The sequence below is a fragment of the Pelodiscus sinensis genome, chromosome 26 (assembly GCF_052426305.1).
Source record: "Pelodiscus sinensis isolate ZL-2025 chromosome 26, ASM5242630v1, whole genome shotgun sequence".
Taxonomy (NCBI): Eukaryota; Metazoa; Chordata; order Testudines; family Trionychidae; genus Pelodiscus; species Pelodiscus sinensis.
This window is the reverse complement of record NC_143077.1, coordinates 11,569,282-11,583,615: the sequence shown is the minus strand read 5'-3', so window position 1 is coordinate 11,583,615 and position 14,334 is coordinate 11,569,282. Positions and strand designations below refer to the sequence as shown.

General features: G+C 46.0%; 1 protein-coding gene across 5 annotated transcripts in view; it reads left to right on the top strand.

Moving 5' to 3' along the window:
- INPP5B (inositol polyphosphate-5-phosphatase B) overlaps positions 1 to 14,334 on the top strand; it is a 54,247-nt gene that overhangs the window by 35,506 nt on the left and 4,407 nt on the right. For all 5 annotated transcript variants that reach the window (XM_014579110.4, XM_006134241.5, XM_006134242.4 and 2 more), the window contains 11 exons: positions 553 to 669; positions 1,696 to 1,883; positions 4,002 to 4,113; positions 5,158 to 5,267; positions 7,657 to 7,792; positions 8,466 to 8,576; positions 9,498 to 9,660; positions 11,459 to 11,694; positions 12,678 to 12,791; positions 13,275 to 13,359; positions 14,020 to 14,147. In XM_014579110.4, coding sequence (XP_014434596.3) covers positions 553 to 669; positions 1,696 to 1,883; positions 4,002 to 4,113; positions 5,158 to 5,267; positions 7,657 to 7,792; positions 8,466 to 8,576; positions 9,498 to 9,660; positions 11,459 to 11,694; positions 12,678 to 12,791; positions 13,275 to 13,359; positions 14,020 to 14,147 — 1,500 coding nt within the window. The remainder of the gene's footprint in view (positions 1 to 552; positions 670 to 1,695; positions 1,884 to 4,001; positions 4,114 to 5,157; positions 5,268 to 7,656; positions 7,793 to 8,465; positions 8,577 to 9,497; positions 9,661 to 11,458; positions 11,695 to 12,677; positions 12,792 to 13,274; positions 13,360 to 14,019; positions 14,148 to 14,334) is intronic.

Sequence of the window (14,334 nt, the reverse complement as noted above, 5' to 3'; positions counted from 1 at the left end):
AAGGCTCCCAGACCTGGTCACATCCTCAACTGAAACATTCCCCTCAGCATTCTTAGTGAGAGCTAAGGACATTTGTGCTGCACGCTGTAAGTTAGAAAGGGACTTAATGGTGCAACCAGTCCAAGGAGAGTTCCCTCTTGTGCTGAAACGAATGGATAGAAAATACCTTGGTACTTGCCAATATCCACTCAGCAGCACCAAGCAGTGAACTGTCCTGCGGTAGGAATATTGTTTTTAGTTCGAGGTTGGTACCTGCTCCTTAAAATCCTTGCTTTCTTCTCACCTCCACTCCAGGCATGTACCTTCTCGGGGCTGCCTCTCCCCCAAGCAGTGTATTGAGCCACTTGCCCTGAGCAGGGCTAGTTACTCCTGTCCCGTGTTGTGCTGCCGGAGCACCTGTGTGTGTCAGGTGGGTGGCTCCCCAGAAATGCAGTGTTGGAGCATTAATGTTGTTGGTTGTTTATACTTTGACTTGAGAACAGGGTGGGGTAAGGCTGTCCCCTGAGAAACAGTCTTTGCTATGGTGGCTATGCCTTCGGCTTTCTCTTTCAGGTGAAGCTTATACGCCTTGTGGGGATGATGCTGCTGTTGTATGTGAAGGCAGACCATGCCCTGAACATCTCCGAAGTGGAAGCTGAGACAGTGGGAACTGGAATCATGGGGCGGATGGTAGGAATGCAGTGTGTACATGGGCAGGTGGGGGAGGTTGCCTTTGAGAGGACCCTGAACAGCCTATCAGTGTAAGAACATAAAAACAGCCAAAGGTCCATCCAGCCCAGCTTCCTGTCTTCTGACGGTGGCCGATGCCAGGTGCCCAGAGGGAATGAACAGAACAGGGAATCATCAAGTGATTCACCCCATCACCCATTCCCAGCTTCTGACAAACAGAGGCTTGGGACACCAGGCTGTTACCCTGGCCCTGAATCACAATGGGGGTTCTCGCAGCTAAAGGAGACATGGAGTCAGCTCTCTCTGTCAGGAAGACACAAGGTGTTCCCAGGGCTTGAAAGAAGGATGCAGAATTTTGTCTTTGGTGCCTGTCCAATTTATGTATAGTGCTGAGTTGGCTCTCGAGAGCTTGAAATTGGTCATGGGTTTTCCTAAATTAAATGTGCATAGAAATCAGCCTGGGCAGTACGTACCTGCCCAGAACGGAGTTCATTTCTCTGGCGGATTTCATGGGCTTTTAGAAGATCATGTGGACCACCTCTTTGCCCTTTGAACTTAACCTCCAATAATCCCCCAGATGCTACATGTTGAGGGCAGGGCCCCAAAAGCTACTTTGGTATCTTATAAAATAGTCTTTGTAATTTGTGTTGAAAGAGCCAGTTTGTTACTGGGCAGTTTTAATTACTTGCCAGAGCAGTCAACCAGCCTGCTCTTAATGGTATAATCTGCTGTCATACGAGCCCTGTCCTGAATTGCAAAATTGAATTCTGTGTACCCTTTGCTACTGTTTGCATGATGTACTGTGCTAATGTTGCTCTCCCTCGCATGGTGATGAGTGGTGCCAAGAGTTGGGCTGATACTCTCTGAGGTTTTGTGAAAATTCTGCTTATGGTTTTGAGCTTTTCTTTCTCCGCAAGCCAGACTGACTGTACCAGAATTCTCTGATTTATCCTGTTACACCAGTTGAGACACCAATTCACATAGTCCCAGAAAAACTCAAAACCAATCTCTCTTCTTGCCTTCTAGGGTAACAAAGGTGCAGTTGCTATTCGGTTCAAGTTCCACAACACCAGCGTGTGCATTGTGAACTCTCACCTCGCAGCTCATATGGAGGAGTACGAGCGGAGGAACCAGGACTTCAAGGACATCTGCTCTCGGATGCAGTTCTGCCAGTTGGATCCAAACTTGCCACCCCTTACTATAAGTAAACATGAGTATGTTTCCAAGGTTATAATCCATCAGATCACTACAGTTCACTGCTTGGCCTCTGGCTTGGATGGGACAAGTGAAGGGCTGTATCACTGTCTAGTTGCACTTCCTGGTATAAGCAGTTCCTTGGCAGGAACTTGAGAGGTGCAGTTTGAGCACAGGCCATAGACCCAGGAATCTGTCAATTCTAGTCCCAGCTTTGAAAATGGCTTCCTATGTGGTTTGAATATGTCACTGTCTCACTTTCCCATATTTGTAAAATGGTACTAACTCAAACTTGCTTCCCCAGGGAATTGGGAGGGTTATTTTTATGGTGTTTTGGAAGATTAAAAGTACAGCTTGAACCTCTCTAGACCTTTAGGACCTGACCGGTCCCAAACCAGAGACTTTTCCGAACCACAGGAGGTCAATTTTATCTAGCAGCATTACCAACACTTCCTCTGCTTACTGGGCTCTTAGAAGACATTTATGGATAAATTGGAGCTAAATAACAGCACCAAACACTGAGAGCTAGGATTGGTGGCCTAAGGAGGACACTAGCCTGAGGAGGACAGGGCTGTGGGTTGGAGTCTCCACCCAGCAGCCCAATAAACAAACTTTATTGGCCTCTGGGGAAACTTGTTCACACCCATGATAAGTGGACATCCAGCTAACTAAAATCATACTGGACCACAGATGTTGCTGGACCAGAGAATGCCAGACTAGAGAGGTTTAAACTGCTATGCTGCTGTCTCTTTTAGATTGATCCCAAAAGGAAGTTAGAAAATGCAGTAGGCAAAATATTTTACAACTTCTAATATCTAGTATTTATGTAGGGCTCTCCTTCCATAGGTGTGATAGCACTTTGAGGGTAGGACGGTGTCATTACCCTCGTTTTACAAGTGGCGAAACTGAGATACATGATGACAGTGACTTGTCATAGGTCATACAATGAGTCAGTAGAAGAGCTGGGAACAGTATTTGGGCGACGTGTTCCAGTCCTTCAGAGTGTCACATGCACATATACCCCTTTTCCAAATACGGGTAAATGTTAATTGCATTGGAATGCTAAAGGGGCTTAAAATTCAGATTTCTGGGCCCCTGGTGCAACAGCAGCTGGAAAGTGGGAGGCAGGTGATGGGACTGGCTGGGCAGGAAGCCTGAAGATACAATCAAAATGCTACTGCTGTGTCCCTGCTCTAGTGGCTTGGCATATCTAGCCCCTCACTTCTTGTCTTGGCAGTACTGAACCTTGGAAAGCTTGTCCTTGAGGAAATGCCCCATTCCAGGGAGCGAAGATGAGTTAACATGCCAGATTGGTTCTGGGAAGCTGCAGACATATGACTTGTGCCTTGCCAAATTTCCCAGGGATATCATAGAACACTAGAACTAGAAGGGACCTCGAGAGGCTATCCAGTCCAGTCCCCTGCCTTGACGGCAGGACCAAGCACGGTCTAGATCATGATATAGAGGCATTTTTTCTTCAGGAACTCTGAGTTTCCTTTATGTGCTTGTATCATGGCACTATTAGGGTCTGTCTACACTTGCACTTGTTTGACAAAACTTGTGTGACTGCTTTGTTGGCAGGAGCATGAGTGAACCCCCCTGGCAGGGGGTGGAAGTATTTTATCAGCAAAAGTGCCAACAAACAGCATTCACACATGCTGACTTTTAGCGACAAGGCTGTCTCGACATCGCCTTGTCACTAAAAGCTGCATTGTGTAAACATATGCGTAGCAATTAAGCATGTCTGCAACCTGCAGACAGAGCTGGATGCTAAGATAGTCCTGCTTGCACAGAGATGCGATGGAACTGTGCTTGGGATTGGCTGGCTCCTAAGTATTTCAGTGTAGAACTACTGTGCCGTTGGTGCGTTGCTGCACGTACGAATGATCTGGTGCAGCTGAGTTTCTGCAGAGTGGCCTGGGGCAGCAGTCTTGGCAGCAGTCTCAGGAAGGTGTGGTTTCCTCAGGCTTCCCCCTCACACATGACTGAGGTTGCCTGATTCTGAGCTGCGGGGTGAGATACAGGATGTTGTCTGGGACACAGCAGGCAGGGCACACAGTAAGAGACTATGCAGCCAGCAGGGCTTGTTTAGAGAGACTGTCAAACAGTGATTTCCCCCGTGTGTGCTGTCCTTACAGTGTTGTCTTGTGGCTGGGGGACCTCAACTACAGGCTAGAAGAGCTGGATGTGGAAAAGGTGAAGATGCTCATTGAAAAGAAGGCGTTTCGAGCTCTTTACAAACATGACCAGGTACAGACATGTGTTTCCAGAGGACGGGTGGGCCCCACATCAATGCGCCTAGGAAATTGACTCCTTTTTAGTGGAAGCTTATGAAACTCCCTGGTTTGCTCTGAAAATGACCTGCACACTAACCCTGACAGATTGCTACCCCTGGCTATCAGTGAGGACAGCACCAAGATGCATTGGGATTTGCTTTTTGGCTGGTTGGTTTGATGTCCATAAAATGATCAGAAATGACTGTTGTCCTTCTACATAAGAGTTTGAGCCAGGAGTAGTTACTCCCAGGACTCAGTTGGCCTCAGCATGCACTACATACACCAGGTCACCACCCATTCACCTCCTAAATAGCTGGTTGTGGGGCAGTGGTGCCACAGCCTGGCAAGAGGAAGTTGGCCCCCGAGGCACAGGATATAAGGGCTGCTCAGAGAAGTAGCATTGCCAAAAGAGAATGTGAAAGCTGCAAAACTAATCCAGCTACACTTCCGTGAATTTCTTGTCCAGTGGTTATCATGGTTAATATGGTTGCTCAGCCCCTCCTCTATGAAGGGTGGGTATAAGAGTGATTGTGCCCATGAACTCCTGACTACCACTTCCATCTAGAAAAAATATAAATAGTGAATTTATATTAGTGCTATGCTGAGGCCTACAAGAAGTGAATCAACAAGAAGCCGTGTGTGCTTTTTCACAATGGGAATCCGGGGGTTAAAATTCTTTCTGGCCTTATTACACAGGAGGTCAGATTATATAGTTGTATTAGTACCTCCTGTCCTGGAAATGTAAGACCGTGTGTAAAATATGATTATCACACTTCTAAGTCCTAACATTAGAAAAATCTGCTGCTTCCATTCCTGTGTCTGTGAAGAACTCCTTTGGAAATGGCAGCACTAGTTAGATTGTGTGCACGCAGATGGGGGGACGTTCTGTGCACATGCATGTACACACCTTTTTGTCACTTTCCCAGCATATGGTGCTTTTTTTTCCCTCACTCGGGATTCTAGGAAGACTTATTTAAACAATTTAAGTTTTCATCTATTTGGCTTTTCCCTCTAATAGCTGAAGAGGCAGATGGACGAGAAGGCTGTCTTTGAAGGCTTTTCAGAGGGAGAGATTACGTTCCAGCCAACCTACAAATACGATACTGGCTGTGATGGCTGGGACACGAGGTATGCCATATGTAAGGACTCAGCCGTCATGCCATTCCTATCCATTAACTCCTGTAGAAGTTGTTTAAGGCAGTAAGAATGAGTCTGCAAGAGCTTTTAGACCTAACAGACCTGAGGAAGTTAAAGAATTTCGGAATGTATATTCCACTTCCAGTGTGTGCATGCCCAGTGCACTTGGGCTGAAAACTTTTGGTTAGCAGTACCCATTGGGATGGGTCTCACACTCCGAGTTATACAGGGTACAAAGGTTAGAGGCTACCTGGACATCTCTCAGTTCTTTAGGCTTCCCATGGCTCCCAATTGGAGTTTGTAGTCATGCTGCACCACTAATGGTTATTAGCATAGCCTTTTTCTTTCTCTTTCACTTACCAATTGAGACAGCTTCTTTTGCCTCAATAATACTGGAGAACCAAGGAGCTGTTGGCTCTGACGGCAGGACCTCCGTGTCGGGCTTTCTATAAAGTTTCAGGAAGGCCTCATCTGAAATTGCTATCAGAAGTGGTGTTGGATTTTCATTTAAATAATAAATCTATGGATTTTCTGTCTGAAATGGCCCCTCATGAGAAGGTTACGTGCCTTGGACACGTCCAGAGCACTCTCATTTTGTATTAACGGAACAAAGCTGTGTCACATCAGAGAGAGTCACAAAGACTCAGAACAGATGTGATCACACAAACCTTCTTCTGTATCAGGACTTGTTATATGACTCAGCAAATATGACACCTCCAGCAAGAATTACTGCACGTTCTGCCAGGGCTTGGGTTACCTCAGAGGCTGAGAGAGGTTCCAATCATGGATACTTGCGGAGCAGCTACATGGTCCTCTTACACATACACACAGGTTTGCTCATAGCTATGCCATCATCAAAGCATCCCAGAGGTGATGCGGACTTTGGAAAGAGTCTGTCAGTGTTTCAGTTGAAGAACATTGCTTGGGTATCACTTAAAATGGTATGTACATGGATATAAGGCAAGTGCTTGAAGAAGCCGGCATCTGTAGAGTAGCTGTGGTTCTTCGAGATATATTTATATTTGTATAGCATATTTTCCATTACCCTGCCTTTGATTCCTGCTACTTTGGATAACAGGAAGATTACGGTGCAAAGCAACAGTGGGTGGGCCAAGGCAGCCCTGTCCTTCATGCATACTTTTTGATATTCAAGGTATTTGCACCATCCCAATGAATGGTACTGGACAAAAGTGCTACTAGACACTCTGATTGAAGTGTCTGGAAATGCAAACAAACTAAAGTGGAATGTGTGTGTACAACACATTTCGAAGAATTGCAGTTACAGTACACGAGAGTAACCATTTCTTTGAGTCCAGAGCCAAGGCCAATGTCTCAGACTTTCTTCCTTGGACACAGTTTGGAAGATTTCGAATCCCATCACTTGGTTTAGGGCAAGGTTCCGTTTCAGCTGCGCGGTAGCACAGCCCTGCGGCTGCTTAATGAGCGAATCTCTCCCAGACAGTAAGGAAAGGATGTGTCCCTCCTGGCTCAGAGAGATTCGCTGCTCTGTCCTCAGCATGGAGCTGCTGCTGTAGTTCAATGAGATGTGTCACTCCCTCAGCAGGCAGCTTCATGTGCGAAGCCCTGAGCCCCTGGCTGGGCAGGGCTTATTAAGGAGCTACAGAGCTGTGTTACTGCACAGCTTAGGGGGGAACCTTGGTTTAGGGACATATGCCCTCTCTGCTCTAACTCTGTTTGTTGGATATTCCCTACCCTCTGCTAGGAATAAACCCTTTCATCTCCTTACATTGGAAGAAATTTCAAAGCTATCATTTTTCTTTTTTTCAAACAGAATTTTTGGAGCTCTTTTATTTGCTGATGCCCAGTACAATCATGCCTGGCGTGGCTTGACTGGTCACAGAGTGCTTTTTTACAGCAGATACCTATGTGCATCCCCCAAAAGACTGCTGGATGCATATATTCTTCATGTATTGCCCAACCATTCTGTGCGGCGCTGTCCTGGCAGGATTGTCAGTCAGAATGCTTGGATCTGCTCAGTAGTGTTAAAGGAGACATTTCAAGAGGAAAATTTAATTTTAAAACTGGGTGCTTTCTTGTTTTTTCCAAAGTCTCTCCAGTCTGAAACAATTCAGGATAGTCACCAAATGCTGCTTTTTATATAGTGTTGAGGAGAGAAAAATATACCCTGCTCCTCTTAACAAGAACAAAGGTGAATGAGGGTACAGAAATACAGAGGCAGACACATCACCCTCTGTAGCTTTTCTCTGAGAATGTGTTGGAAACAAACTGCGGGTCCTAGTAGAGTACCACCTTAGTCTCTGCCACTGTTCCTGGCCAAGGCCTGCTCTGCTTTGCACTGTTACTCCCCCTAGATTGTCCTCTGGGAAAGCTTTAATTTAATTGTAGCCTCCTGTTTTAGTGAGAAGTGTCGTGCCCCAGCATGGTGTGATCGGATCCTCTGGAAAGGAAAGAATATTTTTCAGCTCAGCTATCGCAGCCACATGGCTGTGAAGATCAGTGACCATAAGCCAGTGAGCTCCATGTTTGATATTAAGGTAGGTGCACCATTATTCATAGTAGTAACAGTGCTAACCCTCTCCCGAAGGTAGTCACAGTGGCGAGATTTAATTCCTTTCTTTTCTTATAAGCTATTGCTCTGTGTGTGTGTTTCTCATAGCCTGGTGCTGATGATAATGCCCTGAGATGGGACAATTGTTCTCAGTAAAACACAGGTGCAACTATGAACCTGTTGCTCTTGGCAACCATACAGGTGAGCTTATCCATGAGCAGAAGTGGTTCATGAATGTCAGCTTATGCTTTATTTCCTCCTGCTTTTAATCCATCTTCCCCTGGAAACTGTCAGCATTTGCATCAGCTTACAGGAGTGTCATTCACTGCTAGACTTGAACAAACTGATCCTAGTGCAGGCTGGCTGATTTATCTGCCAGGGAGAGCAGCCTCCCACAAAGCCAGAAGCCTGCCCAGCAATAAGCAAATGTTGGATAAGGGACACTGGTCTATTTTGTTCAACTTCATCCTTTGGTAAAGGCTTGGAGACTGGTTTTAACTATTTTAGTAATAAATCTGCATAATTTTTCCATGTGTTTTACCTGTGCTTCAGTATTCCCATCGTCTTTAAAATCACGTTGCTCCATATGCGTCCAACTGTCACAGCTGTCTTGCAGAGGCACAGTAAATACCTGTTGGTAAGGTGTGTGTCCCTTTCAGGTGAAGGTTGTGAATGAGGAGCTCTACCGAAAAGCCTTTGAAGAAATAGTGCGCTCATTGGATAAGATGGAGAATGCCAGCATCCCATCAGTGATCCTGTCCCAGAGGGAGGTAGGACTTGTTCCCATACTTCCCCTTCCAGGGCTATCCACTCAAGGGGGAAATGAATCCTAGAGCCAAGAGGTATCCAATGTAATTGTTAGCACAAGGACTGCAAATCAGGACTCATAAGGTCTATTCCTGGGAAGTAGAATAGCTAGAGAAATAAGCAATGGACTGGCAATCAGAAGCTCCTTAGTTCTAATTCTGGGTTTATCACAGAGTCATGGTGAGGCCCAAGGCAAGTCAGCCACCCTTTGCCCCCCTGTAATGCGAAGGAGAATCCTGCCCAGAGTGTAAAGCACTTGGTACCAGTGAGTGCAAAGTAGAGTGCTCAGTGTTTTGTTTACTGAATTATAAAATCCTGCTGCTTACACAGATGTTCCACAGGTGCTGGGAACAGATACTTTCCATTAAAAAACCCAGATGGAACCACACTTGCACTACCCAGCTGTGCCAAGGTGGGAATAACTGTATCACTCACTCGAACTTGTTCTTAAAAACATAAAACCTAATCAGCCCCAAACTCCAGAGACCTTTGGAGCCTGATCTCTGTGTAGAGACTGATCTTGTTTGTTGTGTTGGGTACCAGAAAATCAGTTCAAATAGAGCATTTAGGATCCCCTGCATAGCTCAAGCTTCAGTAGAGTTACACCAACAATGAATTTGTCCTACAAGGCTGATTGGCACATGTGACCTGGGTTCATAGGAAATGTACAGCCTGCACAGACATAATCTCAGGTAACCTCTGGAGCTGGGTGTTTAATGTTCAGGCATGGCAGACATCTCATTAACAAATGATTAAATGTTTGAGGCACATGGCTGTTCCAGGGGAAGACCTTTCCCTTCTCTTTGGGGAAGTTGGCACTTGTGCCGGCTCTTGATGGTGATAGAAAAGCAGGAGATGGTGACACTGGCACTATTTGTTTCTAGTTCTCATTCAGGGATGTGAAGTACATGCAGCTACAGGTGAAGACCTTTACGATCCGAAATGAACAAGTGCCTTGCCAATTTGAATTCATCAACAAACTGGATGAAGACACCTACTGCAAAGAGTGGCTGATTGCAAACCCCAGGAAGGGCTTCCTGTTACCAGGTGACTGACTCTTCCAGAGGATTCTGCTTCTATTCATCCCATTGTAATAAACCAGCATCTGGCTTGTTCCCCTTTTGTTCTCCTTAGGGATGTCAGTGTGTAGATGACTACACGATTTACCAATAAGCCTAGGCTGAGCAGTTAATCCTCTTGACTACACACATATCCCTCCCTCCCCCTGCTACCTCTGTATCAGAGGCAGCAAGGGGGGAGGAGGTGGGAATTGGTGCCTGTGGAGAGCCGGCTTTAAGGCTCCCCACAGGCACCTGATCTGCCTACCCTCCCCACCCTCACTGCTGCCTCTGATAGAGAGGCAGCAGCGTGGAGGGTGAGGGAGATAGGTGGGAGCTGATATGAGTGGGGAGCTGGGTTTTCAGCCAGCTCGCCACATGTGCCAGGTCTGCAGACCCGCGTGCTCCCCTTACTGCTTCCTACAGACACAGTGGTGGGGAGAGAGGCAGGAGCTGGTACTGGGGAGAGCCAGCTGCCCCCAGCACCAGCTCTATGGAGCTGCCTCCTCCCTCATGCTGCTGTCTCTATCATGTGAAGTAGCCTCTGTCCATGGGGAGTCCAAAGTCCCTGCGGACAGGGGCTGCTCCAGCATCTCATGGTGCTGTCTCTGTCTGCAGCAAACATGGACCTGCCATGGACAGAGGCTGCTCCACAGCAGCAGTCCCTGTCCACGGGGAAGTCAGACGCCCCACAGACAGGGCTGCTGCTACTCTGTGTTGCTGCCTCTGATACAGAAGCAGCAACACAGGGTGGCACACAGCCGGTCTGCGCGGGGAGCTGGTTTTCAAACCAGCCTCTTTCGCAGACTGGCTCCCACCTGCCTTCCCACGCTGCTGCCTCTGATACAGAGGCAGCAGCGTGGGATGACAGGGGGCTCCCCAGGAGTGGGGCTGGGAGCACACTGCCCCTAGAGACTATCGAATAGTCATGTAACTGCTAAAATTCGATGTGGTTACATGACTATTCAATTACACACTAACATACATCCTTAGTTCTCCTTTCTGTTTAGAGTCTGCCATGGTCCCTGTGTTAATCTGCCATTGGACAGGACTTGTCAGTTTCATGACTGAATTTAATGAGCATAAACAACTAGGAATCCTGTGGCACCTTAAAGACTAACAGATATTTTTGGGCATAAGCTTTTGTAGGTGAAAACCACTTTGTCAGAGGCATGGAGTGGAAATCACAGAGATAGGGATATATAGATATAGATGTAGATCTAGATATAGATATGTACTAGCATAGCAAAAGAAGGAAGCTACTTATCAAGTGTAGGACCAGAGTTAAGGGAGCCAGTTCAGTCAGGGTGAATGTGGCTCGCTTCCAGCAGTTAATGGCGAGATGTGAATATCAAAAGAGGGAAAATTGCCTTTGTAGTGAGAGAACCATTCTAAGTTCTTACTCAGTCCTAATTTGATTCTTAAATTTGCAAATAAGAAACAGTAGAACTGCAGTTCTCTGTAGTCTGGTTTTGATTTTTGTAGAAAGATGGCTACTTCTAAATCTGAGTGTCCAGGGAGGTTAAAGTATTCTCCTACTGGTTTTTGTATGTTAGCTTTCTTTGGTGTCTGATTTGTGTCCATTTATCCTTTGGCACAGAGACTGTCTGTCTGGTTTGGCTATTACATGTGGCAGAAGGGCATTGCTGGCCCATGGTGGCATATATCACATTCGTAGATGTGCAAATGGATGAGCCCTTGATGGTGTGGCTGATGTGGTTAGGTCCTGTGATGCTGTCACTTGTATAGGTATGTGAGGTTTACTAGCATATGTTTATCTCCTGCAGATTCTGAAATGACTATCGAATTGGAACTCTTTGTTAATAAATCAACAGCAACACGCTTGAACTCTGGGGAAGAGAAACTCGAAGACATTCTGATTTTACACCTTAACGAGGGGAAGGATTATTTCCTTTCTGTGACGGGAAATTACCTGCCCAGCTGCTTTGGATCTCCAATCCAGACACTGTGTTACATGAGAGAACCTATCCAGGATATGTCAGCAGAGTCCATTCGAGAACTGGTACGTTAACGAGGGAGCAGAAGATCTTTGGGAAGCTTGCCTTTCTAAGCCCAACAGAACCCTCACTTAGTGGCAGGCTGTTAAATCTCTGGCAGCCCCCTCATTGCATAGTGTTAATAAGCATCCTCCCCGTTTCCTTTTATTGCTCCTATAGGATTATCTCCAGTAATCACTGTGACAGCAACAGTTCCCTACACCCCCTGCTAGGGCTGGCTTGGTTTGCAACTTCTGATCTTTGGTGCTGTGTATTCACACATCACCTGGGCTCTTTGAGCTCACAAAGTTCCATGCAAAATGTGGAAAAAAAATTAGATCCTATCTGTTCTGCTGGGGGCATTAAAGATCCCAGGGTGCTTTTGCTATGAGGAGAGATTTACCTCAGTGTCTGTGGCTTTCACCCAATAGGGGTATGTTTGGTGCCTGTTTTTATTTCAGTTCGTTGGTGCCATATGTGGGTTTTTTAAGTCTTGGAAGGGCAGCCATGTTAGCCTGTAACTTTAAGCTGCCAAAGGACCATCATGAGCTTTTGTGGCAAAACCCATTTCACCAGATGAGCTGGAGAGGGATCACAGGAACCCAGAATTTATAACAGCGAAAGAAGGGGGGGGGGGAAGTACCTGTCAATTGTAGCACTAGTGCTTATGAGGCTAATTAAGAGGGTTGGAAGTGTCTCATACTTAGTTTTTGATGAAAATAAGGTGTTAAATGCAGGGAAGACTGGCTTCATAATGTGATATCCTGTTAATATCTTTGTGGGGGGGATTTGGGGTTTTTTTTTGTTTTTTTTGTTTTTGTATCTGTATGTGAAGCAGTGTGTCATCCTTCTAGGTGGTGATACTATGTAAGTGTGCTTATTGTATTAGTGTATATTCAGATCCATTGGTGAGGCTTCTGCTCTGTAATGTTCCTTAACTCTAACACCCCTGTCTCTTGCTCAGAGAGCTTTGTAGAATTAAATAAGAGTCTGACATGCTCCTTTACAGACCCTACTTCCACTTCAAATGAGTGATGACATTTTTCGGGATGAGAAGCCCCTGGACATCCCCAAAGAGCTGTGGATGTTGGTGGATCATCTGTACCGCAATGCTTCCCACCAGGTAGGCAATGTCAGCATTTAAGAAACTGTCCTCTGTTCTGCTGAACATGTAGCTGAGTTTTGAAGAACATTGTGAACAGCTTTTGTTGGCGCTAGCAGCATGGACATTAGCCAGAAGTGGGAAGAGTTCCTTCTCTCAAGAGTAAAGGGGATGTGAAGGACACTCGTTTGACAAGAGGTCTGAGCACACTCAGTGCATTTGGGAAGAGGGGGCGAAGGAGACTAGCTTCATGTGAAGGTTCATAATGCAGATCAGCAGCTGTTTGCTTTGGCTTTTTCATACTGTGATATGGTAGCCTCGGCTAGAACTGTTGACAGTGTTCTGCACATCAGTAGGCACCACATCTGGAGAAATTTTCACAACATTTTGTACACCTATTTCTGGTAAAATGTGGGTCACGTGGTTACAGTGAACAGCCGTGTATAAGATTATTCTGTTTGTTCCCTTCTTCTCTGAGGCGGTGGGTTTTTCTTTCTATTGCAGGAAGACCTGTTTCAGCAGCCAGGCCTAAGATCTGAATTTCAGCAAATCCGAGACTGCTTGGATACAGGAATGCTCGATACTCTCCGTATCCTTTTGGAACTAATGTTCAGTGAGGCTGGTTTGTGTGTCCTGCGCTGGAACCACTTGACAGTTGGAGCCTCAAGCACCCCTGAGTGCTCCATTACATTGTATTGTCCCTTGAACTGTGTTAATCGCAATGTGTTTCTGTAGCACTGATTGTAAGGAGTCATGATGTCTGCCAGACCTTTGGTAAATAGTCATTGTAGGATGAGCCAGCCCAATACTAGAGAGAATTTGCTTCAGTAATTAAGGGGGGGGGCGGGAGAGAGAGAGAGAGAGAGAAATCATATCGGTCATGTACTCTAAAACATTGCTAATATATACAATATAGATTATCCAAAACCAAGTACATCTTTCCCTGGGGAAAGGAGGAGAGAACACATGACAGAGGCTAGTCACATTGCTTAATATACTTCCGGAAAGCATTCAGATCCTAGGGAGAGGTGTGTGGTGTAAGAAGATCTATAGAATAGTGACAGGTAAATGACAGGTACAAATGGTCCCAATGTTTGCTTTGTGGAATCAATCAGGATAGTATAAACTCTGCCAGCTATGAATACGTTCAGGAGCTGTGGTGAGACCTCACCAGTTATTAAAGGTTCAACAGAGATGCTAACAAACCAGATCACTGCACTACCTTTTCCTTTAACCATCATTGGGTCAGTTGGCAGTAACCATTCAGTAGCTGAGGCCCTGCTGCTGTTCTTGGAAAGCCTGCCAGAGCCTGTTATCTGCTGCCACCTTTACAACGACTGTTTGCATTGTGCTGGCAACTACACACTGAGCAGCCAGGTAATGCAGGCATTACTGCAGTGGGTTAACATAAAGCCTTAAATGAACATGGAGTTTGGCTGATCTGTGCCAGACAGATAATGGGCTCAAAACCCAATGAGCTTACAGGGTCATTGCTAGAAAGTACCTTGAACGGGGGCTCCTGGTTTTTATTAGGTGTCATTAAGGCTTGTGTCTTGTGTAATTG